This window comes from Trichomycterus rosablanca, chromosome 16 (assembly GCF_030014385.1).
Source record: "Trichomycterus rosablanca isolate fTriRos1 chromosome 16, fTriRos1.hap1, whole genome shotgun sequence".
NCBI classification, from domain to species: Eukaryota; Metazoa; Chordata; class Actinopteri; order Siluriformes; family Trichomycteridae; genus Trichomycterus; species Trichomycterus rosablanca.
Genome location: NC_086003.1, coordinates 11,342,329 through 11,370,205, shown reverse-complemented (window position 1 = coordinate 11,370,205; position 27,877 = coordinate 11,342,329). Strand labels below are relative to the sequence as shown.

At 37.2% G+C, this 27,877-nt stretch overlaps 1 protein-coding gene across 5 annotated transcripts; it reads right to left on the bottom strand.

Moving 5' to 3' along the window:
- mtmr1b (myotubularin related protein 1b) lies at positions 1-27,271 on the bottom strand. 5 transcript variants are annotated; one of them, XM_063012188.1, is made up of 16 exons: positions 27,018-27,271; positions 25,557-25,662; positions 23,664-23,720; positions 21,189-21,264; positions 18,374-18,468; positions 17,879-17,986; positions 17,688-17,789; positions 16,770-16,853; positions 15,342-15,491; positions 13,887-14,075; positions 12,829-13,014; positions 10,804-11,010; positions 10,002-10,094; positions 5,356-5,469; positions 4,329-4,505; positions 1-1,093 (listed from the first exon to the last, which is right to left on the bottom strand). In XM_063012188.1, exons 1-16 carry the CDS (start codon positions 27,143-27,145, stop codon positions 944-946), a joined length of 2,022 nt encoding a protein of 673 aa, XP_062868258.1. In that variant the 5' UTR covers positions 27,146-27,271; the 3' UTR covers positions 1-943. The 5 variants fall into 5 exon arrangements, with proteins under 5 accessions (XP_062868258.1, XP_062868259.1, XP_062868260.1 ...); XM_063012189.1 differs by lacking the exon at positions 23,664-23,720 and having other exon boundaries at positions 25,545-25,662; XM_063012190.1 differs by lacking the exon at positions 23,664-23,720.
- Between the last annotated feature and the right edge of the window lie 606 nt (positions 27,272-27,877).

Sequence of the window (27,877 nt, the reverse complement as noted above, 5' to 3'; positions counted from 1 at the left end):
TTTGCAATTATAAAACTTTATTTTCAGAATGCACTTCAGAAAAAAGGTGCACTGAAGTTTTGGCATTTTAAAATATAAAAAAACAAACAAACTTAACGAAAGTTACAGACTCGAAATCTCATTATAAGAATTTGCTGCATAAGTGTACCAAACAAACCATTACTTTTAGGTTTAGTGTTAGTGTGTAGCATATTTAATCCAAGTTTATTGGTCCACCCTGCACTCAAGGGCAAAGTGGTGCAGAATAATACAGCACTGCACAGATTTGCCGCTCAGTTTTTGCCACTGGGCTCAAACTTGAATCTGAACTTTTCAAAGCACTGCCAATGAAACAAATTATTTATATGATGTAGTCAAACTGATTCTCACTGTTTCACAAACTGTTGTATTCTAGTTACAATCAGAACCATGGCATTATGCCAAAGACACAGAAAACACAACATGCCGATTAGTGAGCTGTGAAATAGGGTGACAGCATTTGCAATATAGATAGCAATCACACGTTTATTAATTGTGGGATCGCTAGTAGTGGCTCCAAAGCTCTTTAATAAGATTTAATGAGCCCTGTAATTAAAGCAATAGTGTTATTAAGCCATTTCCCATTTTAAATCTTCTCACATCTCCAAATGACAACTATTGCAGAGCTTTTTTGTTTTAAATTTAAATACACTTCAGACAAAACTGCATGTGAATAAACAGTTAATAATGCCAGTGTTGTGTATATTGTTTTCAAGCATGGTGCTTAGTTGCACAGCCAGCAAAAAAGGTGTTGTAAAATGATGAATATCAAAAACATATTTACATGATCTTTGACTAATTTTGACTGATATACTATAATTTGTTAAAAATAAATACTGTTTTCATTTTTTGTAGTATTGAAAATTTAGGTTGCTGCTCCGGTTTTACAGGCTTGTGTTGATCAGCACTGTGGTTAACCAGTGTATCAGACAATGGTTTGCATAGCTGTTCCTCCCAGATCTGAGGACGAGGAGCGAGATCGAGATGACAAGGTTTCTTTCTGGAGCTCCTTTACTCTTCTTTGCAATTCAGTCCTTACAGCTAGCAGTTCCTTTAAATGCTGATGAACAGGTACCTGATAATAACAGTAAAGGAAAAATCAAGAGACAAAAATATATTATACAACCAGAAGTATTTAGACACCTGAGCACAGATCTACTTTTTAGCTGGTCCCCTTTTTATGGCTATAACAGCCTCCACTCTGTATATATTTGTGGGAATTTGTGCACATTTAGTCAAAGGTGCATTTAGAAAGATCAGACAATGATGTTAGACAAGAAGGCCTGGCTCATAGTTATTGTTCCAATTCATCATATGCTACTAAATTCTGAGACAGGCAAAGGCTTATAATTTATTTTATAAAATTGATTCTAAATGATGGGTGTGAATGACTACCCTCATACCTGAACTCTTGAACAATAAACAAAGAAAGGGAGGACTAACTTAACTATTAAAATGAATTTACTATCAGAATGAATTTGGATAGGCCTGCAGAGTTCTGGGAGTTGTTTGGAGTGACTATTCAAAACTGGAACTGTTTGGTCATACAGTGTATCACAAAAGTGAGTACACCCCTCACATTTCTGCAGATATTTAAGTATATCTTTTCATGGGACAACACTGACAAAATGACACTTTGACACAATGAAAAGTAGTCTGTGTGCAGCTTATATAACAGTGTAAATTTATTCTTCCCTCAAAATAACTCAATATACAGCCATTAATGTCTAAACCACCGGCAACAAAAGTGAGTACACCCCTAAGAGACTACACCCCTAAATGTCCAAATTGAGTACTGCTTGTCATTTTCCCACCAAAATGTCATGTGACTCGTTAGTGTTACTAGGTCTCAGGTGTGCATAGGGAGCAGGTGTGTTCATTTTAGTAGTACAGCTCTCACACTCTCTCATACTGGTCACTGAAAGTTCCAACATGGCACCTCATGGCAAAGAACTCTCTGAGGATCTTAAAAGACGAATTGTTGCGCTACATGAAGATGGCCAAGGCTACAAGAAGATTGCCAACACCCTGAAACTGAGCTGCAGCACAGTGGCCAAGATCATCCAGCGTTTTAAAAGAGCAGGGTCCACTCAGAACAGACCTCGCGTTGGTCGTCCAAAGAAGCTGAGTGCACGTGCTCAGCGTCACATCCAACTGCTGTCTTTGAAAGATAGGCGCAGGAGTGCTGTCAGCATTGCTGCAGAGATTGAAAAGGTGGGGGGTCAGCCTGTCAGTGCTCAGACCATACGCCGCACACTACATCAAATTGGTCTGCATGGCTGTCACCCCAGAAGGAAGCCTCTTCTGAAGTCTTTACACAAGAAAGCCCGCAAACAGTTTGCTGAAGACATGTCAACAAAGGACATGGATTACTGGAACCATGTCCTATGGTCTGATGAGACCAAGATTAATTTTTTTGGTTTAGATGGTCTCAAGCATGTGTGGCGGCAATCAGGTGAGGAGTACAAAGATAAGTGTGTCATGCCTACAGTCAAGCATGGTGGTGGGAATGCCATGGTCTGGGGCTGCATGAGTGCAGCAGGTGTTGGGGAGTTACATTTCATTGAGGGACACATGAACTCCAATATGTACTGTGAAATACAGAAGCAGAGCATGATCCCCTCCCTCCAGAAATTGGGTCGCAGGGCAGTGTTTCAGCATGATAATGACCCCAAACACACCTCTAAGACGACCACTGCTTTATTGAAGAGGCTGAGGGTAAAGGTGATGGACTGGCCAAGCATGTCTCCAGACCTAAACCCAATAGAACATCTTTGGGGCATCCTCAAGCGGAAGGTGGAAGAGCGCAAAGTCTCGAATATCCGCCAGCTCCGTGATGTCGTCATGGAGGAGTGGAAAAGCATTCCAGTGGCAACCTGTGAAGCTCTGGTAAACTCCATGCCCAGGAGAGTTAAGGCAGTTCTGGGAAATAATGGTGGCCACACAAAATATTGACACTTCAGGAACTTTCACTAAGGGGTGTACTCACTTTTGTTGCCGGTGGTTTAGACATTAATGGCTGTATATTGAGTTATTTTGAGGGAAGAATAAATTTACACTGTTATATAAGCTGCACACAGACTACTTTTCATTGTCAAAGTGTCATTTTGTCAGTGTTGTCCCATGAAAAGGTATACTTAAATATCTGCAAAAATGTGAGGGGTGTACTCACTTTTGTGATACACTGTATGTATTAGCGGTTTGTAAGGTGGTGGCCACCACAGACTGTCTTGGAGCTCACTAATGGAGATCTCCCAGGGCACCATCTTCTGTCTCATCAGAAGCATGCCCAAGCAAAGCTGAGAACCAAAATTGTGCAAAAGCATGAACAATCTCAAGATTTCAAGTCCATTTCCAGAGCGCTTAATGTTCCTGTATGCACTGTGCACAACACCATTAAGGAGTGTACAGAAAATGGCACTGTAGCTGACCTGTTAAAGATTTACAAATGTTTTGGGTTGCTCTGCTGCTCTTGGCACTAATGCCATGACTTTGTACATGGCATCATAAAGTTTGTGCAATATAGTGTGCAGTCTCAATCAGAGGTCATGGGTCTTCCAACAGAACAAAGACCCAAAGTATACTTCTTCAAATTTGAGAGACCAGGAACAATTGGCAAAAAGTGTGGTCCAAAATTCCACTGGAGAGGTGTAAGAAACTCGTTCTTAGTTGCAGGAAAAGATTGATATCAGTTATTGCTTCCAAAGATTGTGCTATCAAATATGGGACAGTGGTAGCCTAGTGGGTGAAGCTTTGGGTTTTCAATCGGAAGATTGCTGGTTCAAATTCAGTCATGCTCCACTGTTGGGTCCTGGAGCGAGGCCCTTAACCTTGTCTGCTCCAGGGGCGCTATACAATAGCTGACCCTGCGTGCTGACACCAGCATCCAAACAAGCTGGGATATGCGGATAAAGATTTTAATCATACTGTACATGTGTATATGTATATATAACAATTAAAGGCATCCTTCTGAATTGAGGATGCCAGTACTTTTGCCCAATGTGTGGAATGATATCTGATTTGACTATTTTCTCAGCTTATTGTGTGTTGTTCCATTGCTAACAAAAGAAATAAACATGTAAATACCAAAGAATGTGTAACCGAGTGCAGAGGTGTCAATATGTTTGGATATAACTGTAAATAGCTCAAGAAAAAACCTACAAGACTGCCCCAAATTTTAAATCAGCATCTGTACATGTATGCAAAATAAAGGAGCCATACACAAGGCAGAAATCAACAATTTGCTATGTTGTAAATGTGATTAGTTTATCTAGGTCTATCACTTAAAAACACTGCAATATTGTACACACCTGTGGTCGTATGCAGGGGTTCCAGCGTACGTAGTAGCTCACCCAGAGCTCCAGGTGCCTCAGACTGGCTACTGGGTACAGAACATGTTGTTCGTAGTTCATGTAGAGTGGGTTGGTGAATTCCTCAGCCTGAGTGTTTATGTATGACCACAGTGACACAGTCTTACTAAAGATCCCCTGAAGGAAGTCACAGAGAGAAGAAAGATGATTTAAAGTTTGAAGTGCTTAGATAAATCTACATTCAGGTAATTACAAGCATTTCTGAAGTAAAGGCAAAAACAGATGTTACATTATTAAAGCAGCTGTGAGATGCAGCTTTTTTCAGGTGTAGGTATTTACACTGAGTCAAACAGGTACCTCTGTACCGCTGACCTTCTCACTTTGGCAAATGTTGATTGATTTTCAAAATTCTTTCACACATTGTAACTTGCCATTGCAAAAACAGATAATCAGTGTTGAATCTGGTCTTAAACTGACATTTTATTTGTCACAGAGTTGTCACACAGTTAGTTGTTTAGTGTTATTAATATGAAAACATCAGTGTTAAAAATATTAAGACATTTAAGCTACATACCTGAGCCGTGCTGGGCAAATTTAATTCTGTAAGCAACAGTGGCAAATGTTAATAAAAAAATTTAAGTGACTTATAGTGTACAGCTCTGTGTTACCTCTGCGTCAACTGCTTTTGTGTATGTTCAAACAAATGAATTAATAGGGAGTAAAAAGTATAGAGACACAACAAATTGATAACATTATTTCTTTATGCAAAGCCATTGTTTGCAATTTTCTCAATTTGTCTCTTAATGGACACACTGTTTAGTTAACATATCATGTAGATCAATAGTTTTATTTTTTTTTAAATGGATGTTTTAGGATTAGACACTTACATATAAGTAAGCTTTTACTGTACTGAAATTCTTTGTGGTAGCCTTATTTGCACTTAATGTAAATGTACTGTTCTATGATGTATTAAGGGGCTCCTACATAAGTTTAAACCCAGTTGAAAATAAAGTGGTGTGATTCTTGCCTTTGAGGTTCGCTCCTGTTCACTGTTGTACAGGAATGTCCCAAACAGGCAGCTGTACAGATGATCCAACACAGTGATGAGAAACAGTTCATTAAACTCAAATGCTGAGGGAAACTGTGGAATGTGAGAAAAAACACAGTCATAAATGAGCTGAAACTTAAAGCTGACCACCTCATTTAAAAAATAAATATTTTACAGGCGTATGTATTATTCTGCAAATGAACAACATCCGCTTCACCAAAAGTAGAGCAGAACTGTGTGTGTGTGAGTTCTACTTCTAACTTTATCTGTTTACCTGTTCTGAATTTGAATCAGATGTGCATGATTTTATAACTCTGTCATACTGTGAGATTATTAAAAAAAATCTTGTTTTTTGACACACGGCGCAATATTATTTGTACTCAGTGTCAGATTATTTAATCAGATTATCTACCGGCAGACCTGTGAATACACTCTTACATCTTACATCATCAATCACAAATTCACATAGGTGGTGGCATGATGTATAAAACATTATCTGAAATTTGAAGATGCGAGGTTTGGACTTCTTGACAGATAAAAGAGGACAACATGAAATGCTAAATCTTCAAAGAGAACATAGGGTTAGATTAATAATTCCCTACCTGTTAGCATCTGTGTATGCGATTGTAAAAACATGTGCATATAAGTTGTGAGTAATTAAGTTGGTATTTCCAATGATGATGGACCAAAGTCACAGTTTTTTTGTTTAATTCATCTTACTAGCATATGTATATGTTTAAGGATAAATGCTCAAACTGCTTCAGTATGTCAAAACAGAGAAAAAAAACTGTTACGTTTTACAAGGCACTATCATCTTAGTATTGCACAGATATGCTCAATATTGAAGTTCTAACGTCAGTTTTCTCTGCCTCAATTTTAAATGAACTATGTTATAAATACAGCAAATTCAACCTAGTTGTCCATGTTCTTGTGTCGTCTCCTACTGGCATTAGTTTTTGATCCGGTAGTGAAAGCAGCCGATGTGGATTAGATGTCAATTTTATTTTGTAATTCTGAACTGACTAAAATATTCACAGTTACAGTCATTAATTCTATTTTAGACTGACCACTTTATATGCAATGCATACAGTGGTGCTTGAAAGTTTGTGAACCCTTTAGAATTTTCTATATTTCTGCATAAATATGACCTAAAACATCATCAGATTTTCACACAGGTCCTAAAAGTAGATAAAGAGAACCCAGTTAAACAAATGAGACAAAATTATTATACTTGGTCATTTATTTATTGAGGAAAATGATCCAATATTACATATTTGTGAGTGGCAAAAGTATGTGAACCTCTAGGATTAGCAGTTAATTTGAAGGTGAAATTAAAGTCAGGTGTTTTCAATCAATGGGATGATAATCAGGTGTGAGTGGGCATCCTGTTTTATTTAAAGAACAGGGATCTATCAAAGTCTGCTCTTCACAACACATGTTTGTGGAAGTGTATCATGGCACGAACAAAGGAGATTTCTGAGGACCTCAGAAAAAGAGTTGTTGATGCTCATCAGGCTGGAAAAGGTTACAAAACCATCTCTAAAGAGTTTGGACTCCACCAATCCACAGTCAGACAAATTATGTACAAATGGAGGAAATTCAAGACCATTGTTACCCTCCCCAGGAGTGGTCGACCAACAAAGATCACTCCAAGAGCAAGGTGTGTAATAGTCGGCGAGGTCACAAAGGACCCCAGGGTAACTTCTAAGCAACTGAAGGTCTCTTTTTTGAGAAGGTCACATTGGCTAATGTTCATGAGTCCACCATCAGGAGAACACTGAACAACAATGGTGTGCATGGCAGGGTTGCAAGGAGAAGATGTTCTCCTAAAAGAACATTGCTGCTCATCTGCAGTTTGCTACAGATCACGTGGACAAGCCAGAAGGCTATTGGAAGAATGTTTTGTAAACGGATGAGACCAAAATATAACTTTTTGGTTTAAATGAAAAGCATTATGTTTGGAGAAAGGAAAACACTGCATTCCAGCATAAGAACCTTATCCCATCTGTGAAACATGGTGGTGGTAGTACCATGGTTTGGGCCTGTTTTGCTGCATCTGGGCCAGGACAGCTTGCCATCACTGATGGAACAATGAATTCTGAATTATATCAGAGAATTCTAAAGGAAAATGTCAGGACATCTGTCCATGAACCGAATCTCAAGAGAAGGTGGGTCATGCAGCAAGACAACGACCCTAAGCACACAAGTCGTTCTACCAAAGAATGGTTAAAGAAGAATAAAGTTAATGTTTTGGAAAGTCAAAGTCCTGACCTTAATCCAATCGAAATGTTGTGGAAGGACCTGAAGCGAGCAGTTAACGTGAGGAAACCCACCAACATCCCAGAGTTGAAGCTGTTCTGTACGGAGGAATGGGCTAAAATTCCTCCAAGCCGGTGTGCAGAACTGATCAACAGTTACCGGAAACGTTTAGTTGCAGTTATTGCTGCAAAGGGGGGTCACACCAGGCACTGAAAGCAAAGGTTCACATACTTTTGCCACTCACAAATATGTAATATTGAATCATTTACCTTAATAAATAAATGACCAAGTATTATATTTTTGTGTCATTTGTTTAACTGGGTTCTCTTTATCTACTTTTAGGACTTGTGTGAAAATCTGATGATATTTTAGGTCATATTTATGCAGAAATATAGAAAATTCTAAATGGTTCACAAACTTTCAAGCACCACTGTATACTATGTCAGCAATTTACACTTGTTTCCCCATTATAGAGGATGGACCCTGAAGTCTGGCCCAGAGGCCAAATGCAGCATGAACACTTTTCATCTGGCCTGTAGCTTCTCTCGTACAGTGGGGCTAAAAAAAGTATTTAGTCAGCCACTGATTGTGCAAGTTCTCCTACTTAGAAAGATGAGAGAGGTCTGTAATTTTCATCATAGGTACACTTCAACTATGAGAGACAAAATGAGAAAAAAAAATCCAGGAAATCACATTGTAGGATTTTTAAAGAATTTATTTGTAAATTATGGTGGAAAATAAGTATTTGGTCAATAACAAAAGTTCAACTCAATACTTTGTAACATAACCTTTGTTGGCAATGACAGAGGTCAAACATTTCCTGTAAGTCTTCACCAGGTTTGCACACACTGTAGCTGGTATTTTGGCCCATTCCTCCATGCAGATCTCCTCTAGCGCAGTGATGTTTTGGGGCTGTCGCTGGGCAACATGGACTCCACAAATTTTCTATGGGGTTGAGGTCTGGAGACTGGCTAGGCCACTCCAGGACCTTGAAATGCTTTTTACGGAGCCACTCCTTCGTTGCCCGAGCGGTGTGTTTGGGATCATTGTCATGCTGGAAGACCCAGCCACGTTCCATCTTCAATGCTCTCACTGATGGAAGGAGATTTTGGCTTAAAATCTCACGATACATGGCCCCGTTCATTCTTCCCTTAACACGGATCAGTCGTCCTGTCCCCTTTGCAGAAAAACAGCCCCAAAGCATGATGTTTCCACCCCCATGCTTCACAGTAGGTATGGTGCAACTCAGCATTCTTCTTCCTCCAAACACGACGAGTTGAGTTTTTACCAAAAAGTTCCATTTTGGTTTCATCTGACCACATGATATTCTCCCAATCCTCTTCTGGATCATCCATATGCTCTCTGGCAAACTTCAGACGGGCCTGGACATGTACTGGCTTAAGCAGGGGGACACGCCTGGCACTGCAGGATTTGAGTCCCTCCCGGCGTAGTGTGTTACTGATGGTAGCCTTTGTTACTTTGGTCCCAGCTCTCTGCAGGTCATTCATCAGGTCCCTCTGTGTAGTTCTGGGATTTTTGTAGGGATTTTTGCTCACCGTTCTCATGATCATTTTGACCCCACGGGATCGAGGGAGATTTTCAATGGTCTTGTATGTCTTCCATTTTCTTACAATTGCTCCCACAGTTGATTTATTCACACCAACCTGCTTGCCTATTGTAGATTCACTCTTCCCAGCCTGGTGCAGGTCTACAATTTTCTTCCTGGTGTCCTTCGACAGCTCTTTGGTCTTGGCCATGGTTGACTGTTTGAGGCTGTGGACAGGTGTCTTTTATACAGATAACAATGTCAAACAGGTGCCATTAATACAGGTAACGAGTGGAGGATAGAAGAGCTTCTTAAAGTAGAAGATACAGGTCTGTGAGAGCCAGAAATCTTGCTTGTTTGTTATTGACCAAATACTTATTTTCCACCATAATTTACAAATAAATTCTTAAAAAATCCTACAATGTGATTTCCTGGATTTTTTTTTTCCTCATTTTGTCTCTCATAATTGAAGTGTACCTATGATGAAAATTACAGACCTCTCTCATCTTTCTAAGTAGGAGAGCTTGCACAATCAGAGGCTGACTAAATACTTTTTGGCCCCACTGTACATGTTTAGCCTAAAACGTTAGTGTTACTATATTTATGCACAATACCAACAGGTACAACAGGCAGAGCAAGAGTGACATTACAGCCTAGGTTAACGACTGATCCAACAAATCTTGTTTCCTTCAAGATCACGTATACAGCTGGGCACATGTGCATCATTTATGATTATATTCAATATTGCATTTATGACTGACATTATTAAAAAGTCACCTGGATTTAATGTTGACCATCTATAGTCGACAATGTGACTCACCTGTCTGGTCATCTGCCATACACAGTCTATAAACTGCACAAACAGAGGTGAGCGTTCAGAGTTAGCATGATTCTCATCACCATGTCCTACACGCTAGAAAAAAAGAGACAGACAGACTAAAATGAAAAATATACCAAAAGTAGGTCGGTCTCCATAAATGTATCCCCATATTCACGATTATGACTTATGCATGATATATTTTGTCTCTAGCCTCTTTGTCCTGATCAGAGTTCCAGGAACACAAAGTCAAGTCAAATTTATTTGTATAGCGCTTTTTACAATGGACATTGTCTTAAAGCAACTTTACAGAATCCACGACCAACAGACCGAAAACCCTTGTTGAGCAAGCTGAGGGCGACAGTGGCTAGGAAAAACTACCTTGAAGTGCATATCAATATCTTTATCCAGATGCAAAGTGCAAATAAACTTCAGTTCAGATGTACAACACAAAAAACTAGACCCTGTACTTCTTTCCACCTCCCACAAACAAGATTGTAGGTGGATTGGCTACATTTTGAGTGAGTGAGCGAGTGCATGATGTCCTGCAATAAATTGGCACCCTGTCCACAATTAACACAACCTAGATCAGGAAAAGCTTGATGCTAAAGATTAATAAATACATCAAAAATATTGAAAAAAATGATTGGAGACAATATAATCCATAATGTTCAAACAAAAAACTAGCCTATTACTAAAGCTACAAAAAACACTGAACATTATTTCAAGCAGCCATATAAAACTTGATATCTGATCTATTTACCATGTATTGACTTATTGTTCAGTGACTGATTATAAAGCTTACCGAGGCAAAGCGGTGTCCGAAGCTAAGCCACTCTTTTTCCAGCAGCACCTGAAAGCCCTTCAGCGAGCGGTAGTATGAGTCCAGCATTAGCATGGCTAGAGAGGTGAGTTGAGAGGTCCGGTCCCAGCCATCACTGCAGTGAACCACCACGGAGCTCTTGCCTGACTCAATTCTATCAGCTATCCGCACTGCACCTGCCAGCAACAACTGTACACACAGGGCAATTACGCCATTTTTTCAAGTTAACCTGGATGCTGGGGTGCCTCAAAAAAACAAAAAGAACATCCTGAACCAATTCATTGTTGAAAATGCTTAGTCTGTGAACACACTTCCACCCTAAGCAAAGATGTAAATTTCTGTTTTGTAGTTATAGTAGTAATGATTAAAATCCATCTAATATTGAAAAAAAAATTGCTACTGTATTGCTAAGGATTAAACAAGGCTAGAAGTGAACAAAACGTTAAAATATGCTAGTACACCAGAGCTGGGATTTCGATTACAAGGTTCGATTTCCAGGTCCTTTCTGTGTAGAGTTTGCATGCTCTCCCTGTGTCTGTATGGGTTTCCTCCATGCATGCGTGTGTGTGTGTGTGTTAAGGTGTGAATGTGTTTGTTTTCGCCCTGCGACAGACTGGCACCCTGTCCAGGGTGTTTCTGTGTGCCTTGCACTAGGGCTGGGCGATATATCGAGTTTTAAAGATATATCGATATATTTTCATACGCGATATAAGATAAGACAATATCGCGTATATCGATATACAGTAGATGTTGCGTTCTATTTAGATCCGACAGTTCGTCGTTCCCTTCTCCCAGTTTGTCTCTGCACATGTTCACCTGCCCCACCTCTCTCCCTCACTGAACACAACTCGCCCCTCCCCCACCACGTGAGTCGTCCGCAGGGCATGTTCTAAACAGCTCTAGTGACTATAGAGCTCCGTCTAAAAATGATATTTTCGTTGTTGATCTCTTTGAATCAATAACACTTGCATTGATGTAGTTTTGAAAATGACAATACTGAATATAACATTTCAAGAACAAAACTGTTTGATGTTTATATGAGCTTTGATCTGGTCTGGGTGCGGAGTTTTATATCGGGCGCAGAAACGTCTATTTAAATCGTAGCTTTTAAAAAATCTTACTTAACTGATCATTTGTATAAACATGGGACAGAGTTCATGATTTGTTCTAAAACAAAAGTAGTGATCAGTACAAACGGGATCAGTACAAACGGGACATTATTTGAAGATGGGACTGTTAATGATTTCCTAAAAAAATGCTACAGAAGTCATAATTTATAAAAAATAAATAAATAAATAAAAAAAATTTTGTGATTTTGATCAAAATGCTACAAATATGCTCATTCATACAAAACTGTCAGGAACAATATTTACAAAAATATCAGAGATGTGATCACTCTGACTTTCAGAAATAAATAATGTTACATGTTTAAATATGTCTGTGTTTCCTGCCATGGTACATCATTGTTAATAATTATTGCAAGAAATAATTAACATGTGATCAGACAGTCTCTTCACATATATGAATATTTATTATTAGTATTATTATTCATAATATTATCATTAAAGGTAAACCATGCAACCTTATGTTATTCAGGAAGTTTGTATCCTACAAGTAGCCCTTTGGCTTACTCAGTACCCTTAAAGTAGCCCTCTGTTTCAAAAAGGTTGGTGACCCCTGATTTAATATATGCCAATAGTTTATTTTTGAGGAATTTCTCTACAGCGGAATGTTAATAAAAGTGCCTGTATAACATTTGGAACATGTAGCTTTGTCTCAGAAGTGTCTTTTTGTTATTACTGTATGGGATGAAAAAATATTGAGATATATATCGTATATCGCCATTCAGCTAAAAAATATCGAGATATTATTTTTGCTCCATATCGCCCAGCCCTACCTTGCACCCACTGAGAACTGGGTTAGGCTCCAGCACCCACGCGACCCTGATTAGGATAAGCGGATTAGAAAATGATTGTATATTTAGATATGAATTCACCCATTCCTCACCCTGATGTACTCCAACCAGTGTGTGGCATCCACAGAAGAGAACCACCGCTGCTCATCGATGGCAGGATACACCACCTCCTTTAGCTTGCGTAAGGATTCCCTCATGACGTGCATGTTTGGAATTTCCAGAAAATTTAATTCCACACTGGGATAGAAATTTTCATTCTCATAACCACCATCCTTAGACTGCAAGAAAAAAAGGTTATTGTGCTTTTGGGTAAATAAGATTTATTTTCAGCCATAACTTTAAATAAAATATAAATGCAATAAGAAAACATGTAGCTGTTCTAAGCTGTGTTATAAGCAGCAAATGTTTAACTGTGTTCAGTCTGGTTGTAGCCAATCAAATTAAGTAATAATCAAATTAAGTAATAATAATAATAAGATTTTATTTGAAAAGCGCCTTTCATGACACCCAAGGACACTGTACAATAAAAATAAAGAAAATCTTAGCAAAATAATAAATAAAATACACATTTACAAGCATAGAAAACACCAAACATGTGGCACAGTTCTGAGTCACCCGAAAGCCAGCTGGAAAAGATGAGTTTTGAGACGGGTTTTGAACACAGCAGTTAGCAGTCAGCAGTTGGACTTCTTATTTGACAGCTAGCATGCCAATTAGTTTTTTTTATTATTATTTGTAGAATACAATCACAGTTTATTTATTAGTTTTTATAATCATTTATAAAAAATTATTTATTTATTAGTATTTATAATTGTTTAGGGGTGAGTTACCATGTATGTGGCCACCAAACCTATGTGTTTCAGGCACACCAATGACTAAGGTGTAGTAAATCATTTCAAGAGAGAACTAAGCATTAAACATTGTGACAACAGCTTGAAGTCCAAATGCTGAATAAATTTAAACGTTGTTTGCAAGTCAGCCCTTTTCAACCAACGTCAGAGAAAATCATAATTTTGGCCCAATAGAGCAGAAACCTTTAACATCACATTTTCAAACCAAAGGTCCCAAGGTTTTGCAGCAATTTTCTTTTTGTCCATCTTTGATTATGTACGACAGGTAAAGCTAATCATGTTTAAATTGAATAACTTACTTTGTTCGTTTCTGCCACACTGCTTTGACGGGCATCAAAGATACAAAGTTTGTGTGACTGGGCATTGGCATCCAGTATAGTCTGTAGGTATCGCTCGTCTTCTTTACAGCGGCGGTCTGAGGGGCCCACCTGAGGCTGACCACAGCGCACTATAGCTGCCTGACTCTCTGGATGGATCCATGACAGTACCTAAACAAAAAAAGATAGCATAATAGAAATAAAAGTGTTTTTAATTTATTGCAAAATACAATTACATAACTTACTTCAATGATGTTTGTTCTTACATAATATTACAAATATCATTATGTTTAAACGTTAATTGCAAAGTAGCTACGTGTCATTTATAGTAGAAGACATTTGGAGGATATAAAATATACAGTAGGGAATGTATGAGTGTGTATTTGTAATTCTAGTTGTAATACTATACAGTATGTAGTTTTGTTAAAATATTTAATTGCTATTTTTTAAATTATTCATCCAAATAATGATTATATTGGGCAGTGTCCTGTGACCACTGATGAAGGCCTAGAAGATTAACTCAAATAGATGAGAAATCGTCTCCGACTTTACATCTACAAGATGAACCAATTAGGTAGGAGTGGACAGTGAGTGGGCATGTTATTTAAAAACTCCAGCAGCACTGCTGTGTCTGATCCACTCATACCAGCACAACACACACTAACACACCACCACCATGTCAGTCACTGCAGTGCTGAGAATGATCCACCACTCAAATAATACCTGCTCTGTGGGGGGTCCTAACCATTTAAGAACAGGGTGAAAGCAGGCTAGAAAAGTATGTAGAGAAACAGATGGACTGTCAGTAATTGTAGACCTACAAAGTGCTTCTATATGGTCAATGGAACTGATAAAATGGACAGTGAGTGTAGAAACAAGGAGGTGGTTTTAACGTTGTGTCTGATCAGTGTATTTATATTCATGGAGTCATTTTGGAAAGGTTTTAGACTTGGTATACGCCCAGACTGAGCATTTATGCGGTGTGGTTATCAAATCTCTCCAATCCCCTCCAGTCCTTTGGTCAACTACCCAACATCTAGTTGCAAAGAACTACCAAATATATACACAGTAAATAACACAGTAAATAAAGTGCACTTTGGACACAGCTTTCCAGTTTGCCAGCTAAAGCAGCATCTTTGCTCTGTGTATAACCTGATACAAGTGTAATAAAGCTTGATATTATACATACAATTTTTAAATGTAAGTACCAAATCCAACCGGTAAAACAGAATTGACTTTATAGATTTCCTATTTATTTTCAAGTGACAATTTGAATTTGTGCTCTGTGACTGAAACTGCATAGTGGGCACCCCTCATCTGAGACTGACTGTGTGATGTGCACTGCTCTGTGATTACAAAATAAAAATCGCAAGCATAGGAGTCACATGATGTGCATTATACAAACGATGTAAGTCATGCTGTGTGCATAAGTCTCACAGGAATGCGTCGTTTGGCCCTGAAGGCAGCGACCCTCTTGAGCTCGTCTTCTTTGATGCTTGAGGGCAGAACGAGCAGAGCCGGGTACGTCTCACACATCTCGTAGTTACTGTTGATCTTACTGATAAGCCAGCTCTCATTCGGCAGACCCTGTGTGCAGCAAGCGAATGCAATAGGTATTGTGTATATTAGTAATGATTTTCAGAGCATATTAAGAGTACAGTACAAGGCCAAAAGTAAGTGCACTCAAACATCAATTTCATTCAGCTTATAAAAAAGCATGGACTGTAATATAGAGTTGTGAATAAATCAATACTGAGTAAACATTTATTTATTTTAAAGCTGCTGGACAGAGTTTGTGTCAGCGCTCTATCCATTTGTGCTCATCAATATCAAATTTAGCAAACCATTTCTCTATAGACCCTGCTTTTTTGCAGAAGGCTACTGCAATGCTGAAATAAGATAGATTTAGACTAAATATTGTCACAAATGTAGAGGCACACAGTTGTCTTCAATGTCACTGCATGGTGTAGTATGCTTTTTGTTGTTTTTCACCCTCTCTTCTAATAGTCATTTACAGTTACCCACAGGAACTTATCTGCCTTCAACACCACAATCAGACATGACCAATTGTGTTTGTCAAAGGCAGGCAGGCTGGTGCCACCACTGAGACTTAAACCTGGGTTTCCCCAGCAGACTGCTGCTCCACTAAAAAGCCCAGCAGTATGACATTTTATGGAATGTTAGATCACTAAATTCATCTAGTATGAATTTAGTACTATGTATTGGACCCAAAACACTACAGAAATACATTTTAACAATCAGATTTAGTAATTAAAAGAAGTCTGTTAACAGACAAATGAAACCCATATGGTAACATAATGTTAGGTCATAGTGTCAATTTTTCTCTTGCACCCCCTTTTAACAATCTCTTTATCTCCCACTCCACTGTTACTATTTAATGTTCTAATGTTTGTTAGGAAACCACACTATACTCCTCTACACAAATCGAGCTATCTAATGTAAATTTATTTAAAACTAGCAGTGCAAACCTTGCAATGTTCGCCTGAAACTTTACCACCAACACAGCTGACAACAGATAAATAATTATAATTTGAAATGAAGTTTCAAAGTTCTACACATTTTTACATTTTAATTAGATTTGAAGACTTTGATCATATAAAAAGCTACTATACCCTTGGTTAGCAAAGTACAAAAAGTTACCTACATTAGTTAAACCAAACACAAAAATACATTTTAGGTAATTTTATACAAAAACTGCTTTCTTGCTTTGAATATCTGACTTTTTCTGTGTTACGGCTATATTCTCTATTCTGGGTTTATTTCTAACGGGAAACAATGTAAGCAAACCTCTTATGTCATTATGCCTTATTTGTGGTTAAAATGTGGTGTTTCAGAGCTGGTTACCTGTCTCTTGTATTCAGCTACTGGATCATAAACCTTCCAGCCATCCTCGGGGAACTTCTCTCGGTACTTAAATGCAAAGAAAGGCTACAGGCCAGGAGAGAATGAATTAGGCCTAGAAATCCAGTGCATTTATTATGTAGCTTTGGTATTAAAATGCAACATGTAAAGGTACTGTTGCTAAATTAAAATCAAGTTACAGCTTTACAAACAATTTTATGTCCCATGTCTATATTTAACACACTGATCAATTACAGAGCAGGCAGAAAATACTGTCCTTGTATTTGATATCTGGTAGAATCTTATTTAGCAGTAACTTTTAGCTAGCTGATTCAGACTTGTTATTGTTTCTACAGTTGTTGATCAGACTTTTAACAAACTTAAAAAGTTTTTATTAAACCAATATCAACAGCACCTGAACTGGCATGTAATCCAGTCCATTGGCAGTTTGTGCAAAATCTGAAGTTAATCCTTCACAATTTCCCAATATTCCAAAGAGCATCTTGTCATGTTACTTAAAGCTTAGCTTTCTCTTTTTTCAAGTGTCCCTATAAATGTTTAATGGTATTTAGGTCATGTGACTTTAGGTAATTCAGTCAGCAATACTTGATATTTTTTAGTCTTCCAAATAGCATCTCTCTAAATAATGGAGTGGTACTTCTTCTTTGTCAAGGTGTGTTTTTTTGTGTGCTGGTGTCCAACTCCACAGTAGGCAAAACACCTAAAGCTTCTTTTTCTCCTCCTGTCATAAATAGTCTGCCAGTCTGCTACAGTTCCAACCATTTTGCTTTGTTTGCCTTCCTGTAGAGACTGCTAGTTGTCTTTTCAGACCACTATTAAAACTCAGTACAAATAATGCTTTTTACAGCAATATCAAGCATTAAATTCTACCACAGGATGTGGTAACACTTTAGACCTTACCAGGTCATGAGAGAGTGGGAAGGCATACTTGGACAACATCTCAAATATCTCCAGCTTGCTCTGCTCTTGCTTTTTATAAGCAAACCTTGGGTTCCTCAAATCCTAAAAGCAGAAGAAAATGTGAAATTTAGAAAGACTGTAAATCAGCAAATCATCTTGTGGGTAATTTGGGTAGAAGAAAGACATCTTACTTTGCATACTATCTCTAGGCCTCTAGTGTTCTCTCCATGACTTTGTACCCCAATAGCCTCCAACCTGCTGATAGCTCCAAGGTTTACATCCAATACAAAAGGGGGATTCTAGTAGAGTAATGTGAACATTTATTATTTATTTTACATCAACCTAAGAAAACTTACAGTTTTCTGTAAGTTTTACAGTTCTAAGAAAACTTTTGTAAATGTGGGATTTAAACCTGTTTATGCCCTCTTATATACAATTAGTATTTCACTTAAATTCAATCTTTTTTTTTTTTTTTCAAATATTCAAAGTATTCAGATATATTCAGACATTTTGGGTGTTAACATGTACATTTTATAATAGTCTGTGTTATAAACATTCACATCTAAATGATAGACACAGCATCAGTGTTAAGTGTGTCTGTGTAAAAAGCACAAAGTCACATAGCACAGAATAACATTCCTTATGACAAGAGGGTGCATCAAATAGCAAGACAAGGATTGACTTACTCGAGCAACACTCTTAAAGTAAAGCTTGTAGTCAGTGATGGTCAGTGTGCCACTCACAGCTCCAGAGAAAGGACAGATATACATAACATCTTTAGCTGTGAGGAGAAAGAATGTGTCTCAACTTCAGCCACAACCAGAACATTCATACAATAACATTTTAATGCTAATTCTACAAAACCAATGCTGTTTAAAACAACAAACTAAGCAGACACATTAAAATTCTTAAAGGGGTGATAAGCATGAACAAAGCCAATTGCAAAAAAAGATAGAACAGTAAGAAAACCAGAAACATTTGATATTTTCCCGCAATTTTCCTCCTAATCTAGTCGTATCCAATCACCCTATTGCATTACGCTTCCTCTCTACTGATGTTGATCTCCACCCTGGTTTAGGAGAGCCATGACTATTACACGCCCCCTCCAACTCCGGTGCCATCAATCAGCCAGTCGTTGTTCATATAGGCGCCCAGCCTGTCGGATAACAGAGCTGAGTATCTAACCGACAAGTTTGAAATGTCAGCTCTGGTGTGCTAGCGTGTTTTACCGCTTCGCCACCTGAGCACCCATATTATTTAATTTAATGTTTTAAAAAAAAAATTATACTTAAACTTTTGTTTACTATTCGTCCTCCAATTCTTTTTATTATTACTTTTTTTTGCTTTTCAATGTATTGTAAAGCACACTTGGGCATATGAAAGGCGCTATACAAACTATTACTATTAGTATTAGTAGTAGTAATACAAACATATAAAAATAATACATAAAATGTTCAATACGTAAAAAGTTCAGTAATTGTTTGGCCAATAAGGACACCACTTAAAGTATTTGTAAAAAAAATTCTATTTATGCTGCTTACTAGAGCAGATTCTCTGCAGTTGTACATTGTGCTTAATGCTTCAACGTGCCAGATGTCAATATGAGACAGGTCTGGACTGCAGACAGGCCAGTCCAGCACATGTACTCGCTTACTGCAAGGACAGGCTGATAAAATAAATGCAGAATATGAACTGGAATGGTCTTGCTGAATCAAGAAGGGATGTGCAAAAAGGGTTGCAAATGGACATGATAAGATTGGGTAAAACTTTGCCTAAGTTCAGCTTAAATAAGGCTGAGCCCTGAGAACTCTGCAGTGTTTCTGGATGTTGCTAATATTTGTTTTCCACTTCACTTGTATTCTTAACTTGCATTTGTAAAACCAGCCAAAGTTTTCCTGAGACCTAATGTTAGAGACTGTAAATGGTATATGGTAAAGGAGATATCTAAAATATCTCACAATCATACATTAATACATTTGTTCTTCAACTATTGGATTATTATAATGCATTTTGATGGGGTTTATTTTAGGGTTCAGGGTTTGTTTCAAAGTTACATTTCTTGACATTATTACTTAATGTTACTTTGATTACCAATGTTCTTGGTAACATTCCAGGTATGTGATTTATTTTATCTCAAGCACAACCGTTGCAAATAATGAAGCCCTTGATTAGCTGCATAATGAGTGCTTGAGACAACACCTAATTTGCAAATGTGTGCTCTTATGAGGGATTCCATTCAGTTGAATAATTCTAAGACAGCAGTAATTAGAAGTGGCATTATGTGCTGAATTTGGAGAAAACACTTATTAGTTGAGTTATTAAAAAATGTTCTTGTTTACTGTAAATAGCTGAAAGTATACAGTGGGGTTGAATAATTTTGATTGCAGATGCACATGCTTTGGGTATATGATCAGCCCATTTTAGACTAACTCGTACAACTGATCACTTTCTAGATGACACAAAGCTAATTTGCTGCCACCTATCAGAACAAAGTAAAAAAAAAATAGAGGAAAATTACACAAGGAATTATGTTTTCCTCATTTTTACAACATAATTACAAAATTAAACATCAAACCTCAAAAAAAAAAAAACATGCAACAAAAGTAAACTATTACATTTGCCCAGGTGTGACCAAACTGTTGAATTAGACTGTAACAGTATTTATTTATAAAACTGAAAATGTTAGAATCTCCTCACAATAAATATTAATCTGCCTTTGTTACAATCTGATCTCTGAAATTATGTATTTCTGTTACTTCATTATATTGTATGTTTACATGCTGGCATCTAAAGAGACTTAAGCTAGAATAAAATCCAAGCAATCGAAGATTAAGGGTCTTGTTTGGGGTCTAACAGTGGTAGCTTGGTGATGGTAGGGTTTAAAGCCTAGACCTTCAGATTACAGTTTGTAACCTTATTCCATTACCCTTTTTAATTATTAAAGTCATCAGTTTCAGCCACATAAATTGCAAACATATTTATAAAATAAAGTACCATATTGTCAAAAGTATGTGGACAAACTTTCCAATAACTGAGCTCGGGTGTTTTAGCCACACTTTTTACAAACAAGTGTATAAAATGAATTATATACTTTTAGCTTTGTGGCAGTTTGGGGAAAGCAAGGTTCATAAAAAAAGGAAAAAAAACAAAACTGTACTGTACTAAGCCTGTACTGAGCCTTGACCTTAACCCCACTAAACACCTGGATGAACTGGGGTGCTGTACTGTACTGTAAGCCAGGCCTTCTTGTACATCATTGCCTGACCTTACATGACCTAACATATGCCCCTTTGTCTAAATTAATACAAATACACATATAAACAGAAATGGTTTTAAAAAGGGATGTCAAACAAGCTCAACCATATAATGCATACAGTTGTGATTAAAGTTTAAAAAGCAAATACCGTAACAGGAAACTGGTGATCACACTAAGTGGTATAAAACAAATACAGAGTTTATTAACATAATCATTAGGATAGTCATGTGGCTGCCTTACCCTACCTATTGCTTTGATGGTCTCCCCAGGTACACGTGGAGCCTCTTCCATCAGTGCTTGCTTATTACCGTCCCTTAATGCCTATATAAAACACACATCATTAGGCCTAACACTCATGCCAATACAACATATACAACTTAGAAATAAAACAGATGTGCATACTCTTGTCATGGAAGTTAAAAAAGACCAGCCAAAATATCTTGAACGAGTCAGTGCATGCGAAATGACAAGAACAGTTAGTGGGAGTGACAGAAAAGCAATTCCAGTTATAACGTTGTTACATAATGCAACAAAAATCTAGAAAGTAAGTCTCATGAAGCATAAATATATATTGTGAGATTACTGGTTGGACACTGGGTAAAGTTTCCTATTTTTATGTGTATTTTAGCCTAAAACCTATCCCAGGCCGGATTAAACAAGAACACCCACCATTAAGCATTCAGAGCGCTACTAAAACCAAAGCTGCTTAAAGGCAAAAAGCAGTGAGAAGCAAGTCTGTAAGCACTATTTCAGGGTCACATGTTTGTAAGATTATTAATCCATGATTTTAATGACCTGGCACAACACTGACAGCAACACAAAACAACAATAAAGGCAAAAACACAATTGAAACTCAGGGTAATTCCTGATACTGTGGATTTAAGGTGAATCACCTAAACCAGATTTTACAGCAAGCTATGTAAATCTCACATTTTGTATGGAAATCCTTGCCTACACACAACAAGCATATAAAAGCCTTTTCTGTATAAGCCAGTCATGTTTCAATGTTCTAAGTGTAAATAAGTCAACATTCTCTAGAGGAAAACTCAAGTATTCTATTTATGTATATACCTTTGTACACAATGTGCATTTATCTGGTGAATTATTTATGGTGAATTAATACATTTGACAAAGGTTTCATTTATAGCTTCATTTTTATCCTCTAAAAAGTATTTCTTATATTTACTTTAACTTTTATTTAATTGCAAACAGTATAAACCCAAGGATCTGTTAATTACCACCCATTCCTGCATTTCAGGCCTGCAACACATTCCAAAAAAGTTGGGACAGTAAAGCATTTACCACTTTGCCATTCTTTCTCACAACACATGAATAAAAAACACTTTATTTAGAATTGTAAATATATATGCTAATTGTTAATTTGATTTTTAAAAATCAAACCACACTTTAAATTAACAATTGGTATAGAGTTACAGAACAATGTAAACAGTAAAGATCATGCAACACAATGCTATACATTTCCCCATCCCAACTATTTTGGAATGTGTTGAAGCAATTCATTTAAAATGAGTGTGTATTGTTAGAAAAATTAAAATTGGACACCCCACCTGTTAGCAAAGTAAAACAGTGAGTTCCAATGAAGTTGGTGCAAGGTCGATGTGAATAGCTACAGGAAGGGAGTGAACAGATAATTGGTAGCACTCAGATACATAGAAGAACTCCCTAAAAACCTTATACCGATAAGGCCGGATTCGGTGCCTCGGACAAGGTCAATGGCGCCGAGAAAGTAACATCTGAAAGAACTAATTAGGACTGGTTTGAACAGACCATGGGAACAAAGTACTCAGAAGGTGTGGGCAAAATTATAAAAGCACGTTGAACCCTGCGCTCGAGGTCTGTATCTCTCTTACTTGCATTGATTGTTCTCTGAAAGCAGAAGTACAGATACCAGCTGGTGAGGCCTGAGGAGAACCAAACCTTTTCTAAATAAACTTTGTTAGACTTGAGGACTTGGCTAGTTGATCATTTATCACCCAAAACTCGATTTGTATGTATTTAAAAAAATGAAACATTGTCTTGGTGTGTCTTGTTGTCCAAATGGTAGAATGTTTTTAAACAATTGCATATATGATGCTTCTGTCAAACAATCACAACACTTGCTAAAATTACTTGGCTAAATTAAGCACCCTGTTCCTAATTATTTTTAATGGGGCCCACTCTACCAAAACTGTTTGGCAACAATAACATTTTAAGTCTGTATCATAGAAGCGTTCTGTCCACAGTGAATAACAAAAATGATGGAATAGCTCATGTAGGACACATGCACTGTCTGATAAATGACCTTTGTCATTTCAATGGAATAAAATGTCAATATTTATCTTCGGTTTACCTTTAGTAACTGCTTTATTTATCAGATTTGTGTTATGTCTGAGACCTAGCTAAGGGGTGAGAATGGCAGGGATGGAAACAAGCAAATAATGACAAATGATAAAAAATGGTCATCGCTACTAATACCACCACAAAATAAAAAAAAAGCAAACACCCACTGTTGTTAAAAGGGCTTTACAAATAAAAATTGTCTATTGCCCAGTTCACATACACTGCAGAATCTAATAATTCCACTTTCTGTCCCTATATGTACTGGATCTGGTAATTCTATAAAAATGTATTTTTCAATGCACACTGAGAATACTTGGATTATTTAGCAGTGGGGACAATTTCACATGGACACACATATACACACATACAAAAAGACTTGCCAAGGAAGAGGCTGTAAGCTGACCATCATTGTCCAAGAAAAATCCACCATCATAGTCCTACACCAAGAACAAAAAAAAGGGGGAAAAAATGGACGGAGGAGAGAAAAGAAAGAAGAGGACAGTTACAGAAACCAGTCCTCACCACACAGACAGTGTTTGACTGTGATTCGAGGACAATGGCTACCATTGTGCAGTTCTGCAAGAAATGCCATCTTAAAAAGCACAGAGCAAAGAAAGAGTAACAGGACATGATGATTTCAATGAATACTCACATTTAAAGTCGATAAAGAAAAACCAGCATGATAAAAACGGAAAAAAGCCTAATACTGCTTTAACCATGAGATTAAAAACATTCCTTTCTTGCAACCTATTATTACAAAGGAGTTACACACAGACCTTGGATTACACAAGAACTAATGTCAAGCTGCCTCTTGTGTAAGAAAATATAAAGTAAATCCAAAGCAGGGTGTGGCGAATTAGGTTTTGTATTTAAGTACTGGAATTTTACTGACGTGCACCACCCTTTGCTGCAGGGTTGAATGCACATTGCATCTGGACCACTAAATAGCTGAGTATTTTGAATAAATCGTGTATTTATTTCTTCGTGCAAATTAGAGATAAAGACCCTAATCAGCTGAGACCCAACAAAACAGAGAACCTGTTATTAGCTAATTATTCTGTGCCCTAAAGCTCCCAAATCATTCATTACAAAATTTCAACCAGACTAATGTCTGCTTTATCGTTTTTTCTCTGCACGTCTTCTTGTCAAGTCTTCTTTTAACTACTGTTTTTATGTTTCTGTCTCACTCTATTTCTGTTTTCTTATATAAGCAGAGGTGTACACATAAGTTCATTTGCCAGACCTACAGGCAAGTGAATTATCCAGCACAAAATGTTCTACAAAAACAATCATCCTTGCAGTCTGTCTACTCACCATATCATTAATACATCTTTTATTTTATATATGCTGTATAAGCTAAGCTATAGAAGTATCAATCCTATACTGATGAAAAAACAAAAACAAAGGTTGTTAGTTTTGTTTGCAAGTTTGTGTTTTTGAAGTATTTAATCACTCCAGGAAACACAATTTGTAGTGTCTTAAACAAAACCTGGCAGATTTTAGAACACTGGATAATAAATTATGGACAACATTCTAAAGCTCTGTCAGATGAAGAAGAATTATAAGTCTTCATCAGATCCAGCTAATTTGCATTATTATCTGATTTTTTTCCATTTCATTTTCATGTTTACCAGTGATTTATCCTTGCCAGGGTCACTGTCGGTCTGGGTTATACAGAAGGCACAATGTGGCACCACAGCCTGGCAAGAACAACAATCCAACATAGTTCATGTCTGTATGTAGACACCCAACTGGCAGATAGCACCACTGGGGATTCAAACTCTGGACCAACGCTGTAGTGGGTTTGCATAACTTACCGCTGGGCCACCTCAGCGACCTACCCGGTAAGGTATCAGGCTTTATTTATGTAAACCAACTTAGTGTTTGGCTGGATACTGTAGCAGGTCTAAACCAGTTAAAGTGCCATGTTTGATTATTCAGCATTTCATCTCTGGAACGCATTTACACATAATTCCACCCTGTGATTATGTGGCTTTGCTAGCACTAGTCTATCACTCTCTTTTCATGCATCTTCTTCTCATCTCTCTAGTAATTTATATTTTGGAGTGCTTATCAGCCATGACATAAAATTACCTTTGGATACAGTATCTGTATAAGGAGGAACAATTAAATGTAATAAACCCATAAACACAAACTACTAAAAGTTACATAATAATGGATGGATGGATGGATAAATGGATGGATGGATGAAGCAAAGGTATATGTGTGTGTGCACAGTGCATGCATGGATGACCACTCACTAGATCTCTCACCCTATAGTCTCGAGGCAATGACTCTAAAGAGATGGCTCCAGGATTTTGATTTGACATTGTAGCTGCAATCAGCTGTTTGCACCATTCAACGTGAGCACCCGTCGGACTACAACACACAAACAATAGATAAATAAACAAATTACCAATGGTATTTGGTCATGACTTGTGACTATTAGAACAGTTGTGTTTAAAATGAAAGTATAATGCCATATAATGTTTATAGAAAAGCACTGACAGTACAATGGTTTTCATATTAAGTAGAATGGTAACTGTTATTGTGACCTGAAAACAACTAGGAGCAATAAAAAACTCAGCTGTAAGGGGTTACCCAAACATGGTCACGGTACTGGACCTAAAAGCACATAACTGGTAAAATATTACTCATTACTGCCTCAGGAAACAACATCAACACAGGAACCATTTATCAGGGGCTTTATGAACTGTGCTTCCATAACCGAGAAGCTGTCTAAAATATTTCTGCACGTTTGTAAGTGCTGCTGAAGAGGTTTAAACCACACCACACCACAACTGGAAAAAAGATCAGGCTTTTTTTATGATTTTGCAGGCTGACTAAGGAATTTAGGTTTGGAAGGATGACAAAAGCATGCTGCTTGCCTGAATACAGTGTGACAAATAAAAATGGTCAAGTTTGTGATGAGTTTCTTTAAGGTCCTGAACTGTTTTAACATGATGCCATGGCAAAATGGCAAAACAAGTTTAGCCCACTCTTCAAATATATTCACTGTTACTACTGTAAACATGATGGAACTATCAAAATTATGATACAATTTTGATGGAACAAAACTGTCGATTTCAGCAAATCAAGTTAATCATACAACAAAGAAAGTTCACATTTCTTTATACCAGTCACATTCTAGGCAGATACATACACCACGAGTTTTACTGCTCTCAAATGAAAACATGACAGATTTCTATACAACACAGCTAGAAATGTATAATACTGTACAGTGATTGCAAGGGAAAGCATCTGCTGCTGTAGTTCACCCTAAAACCCGTAGAGCAAAAGTTCCACCCCATGCACGTGAACATGAATCCCTGAAGTGATGTTCCAAAATCTAGTAGAAAGAGTTTACAGAAGACTGGAGGCAGATATCTTGGAAAATGGAAAACCACCTTCAAATTAATACCCATGGTTATAAAATGATAGGTTTCAACAAGCAGACATAGATGTTATACTGTATTTAGTTAGGCATGTAGCGTAGTTTAAAACCACAAACTCCTGCAGATGCAAATCTGATGAGTATTTGTATCAACACATAAACGACAGTTTGTTTGACTTAACTACATTCAGTTACACTATATTTTATATAGTGAAAAAACGACAAGAACTCACTTTTAACTAACCGCGGAGTTCAAAGCTCAATGGCTTCTAAATGCGCTTATTAATCAGAAGTTGTACATATTTTTCCTTTGCACTAAAAAAAGTTTAAACACACTTACCTTTCTAAAGTCTCTGAGCTCGAGCCTGAACTGCTTGGAGTTCGATACTGCTTTCTGCTCGCGCTGCTCTGAGCTGAAGCGCTTTCTGCGTGGCTGTGGAATCCAGAACTTGTTGATTTTGAGTCCATTTCCTCTCACAATGTGTGAATATGTGTTTATTAATGCTTTGTTTACGTTCCTTTTGTGTTCACCAGCTCCAGCGGTCTTTCAGACGTAATATACATTCCCCCTAATCCGTTTGGCAAACTGACACAGACTGTCGCCAACGTCATCTCGGGATAACTACATTACCCACCATGCAACGCGGGTCTAATTTTCAAGCAACCGTTCAAGTAGTGGGGGAAAATTTGTTTTTGCCAATTCATACTCTTTTAATACATATATCCACTTCAAATGTACACACGGTTTCCTTTAACTTAACTAAAATTTAAGAAATAGCTAAATAAAGAATTAAGAACATGTATTTATAAGCATTAAAACTATACTGACTTAGTTTTTAGACATGTAACAATTAACTTTTTGCAACAAATTTGACCCTTTCCAAACGGTTTTCAACTTTTTAAATGTTATTTGGATCTCTTCAGTTCTTATTTTAATTTTAAATCTGAAACATCTGGTGAAATGTTTCTATTTTGCATATTCTATTTTGCATACTATATTGCAAATCAAATACAAATTTTTTTTTTCATTAATAATAATAATAATAATAATACATTTTATTTGTTTGTTGGCGCCTTTCATGACACTCAAGGTCACTTTACATCAACTAAAACAAGAATTAAAACATACAATAAGTTTTTACAACTACAACAAACAAATTATCACAACACACAAGCATAAAACAAAAGTACAAGAAATGT

What these genes read in the sequence shown, in the direction of transcription:
- mtmr1b (XM_063012188.1), bottom strand. Translation starts at nt 27,145, where the DNA reads ATGGACTCAAAATCAACAAGTTCTGGATTCCACAGCCACGCAGAAAGC. An exon ending in AGCTCAGAGACTTTAGAAAG is followed by an intron (nt 25,663 to 27,017) that starts GTAAGTGTGTTT and finishes TGTGTGTTGTAG; the next exon opens with TCCGACGGGTGCTCACGTTG. An exon ending in AGCTTACAGCCTCTTCCTTG is followed by an intron (nt 21,265 to 23,663) that starts GCAAGTCTTTTT and finishes TGTTTTATATAG; the next exon opens with GCATTAAGGGACGGTAATAA.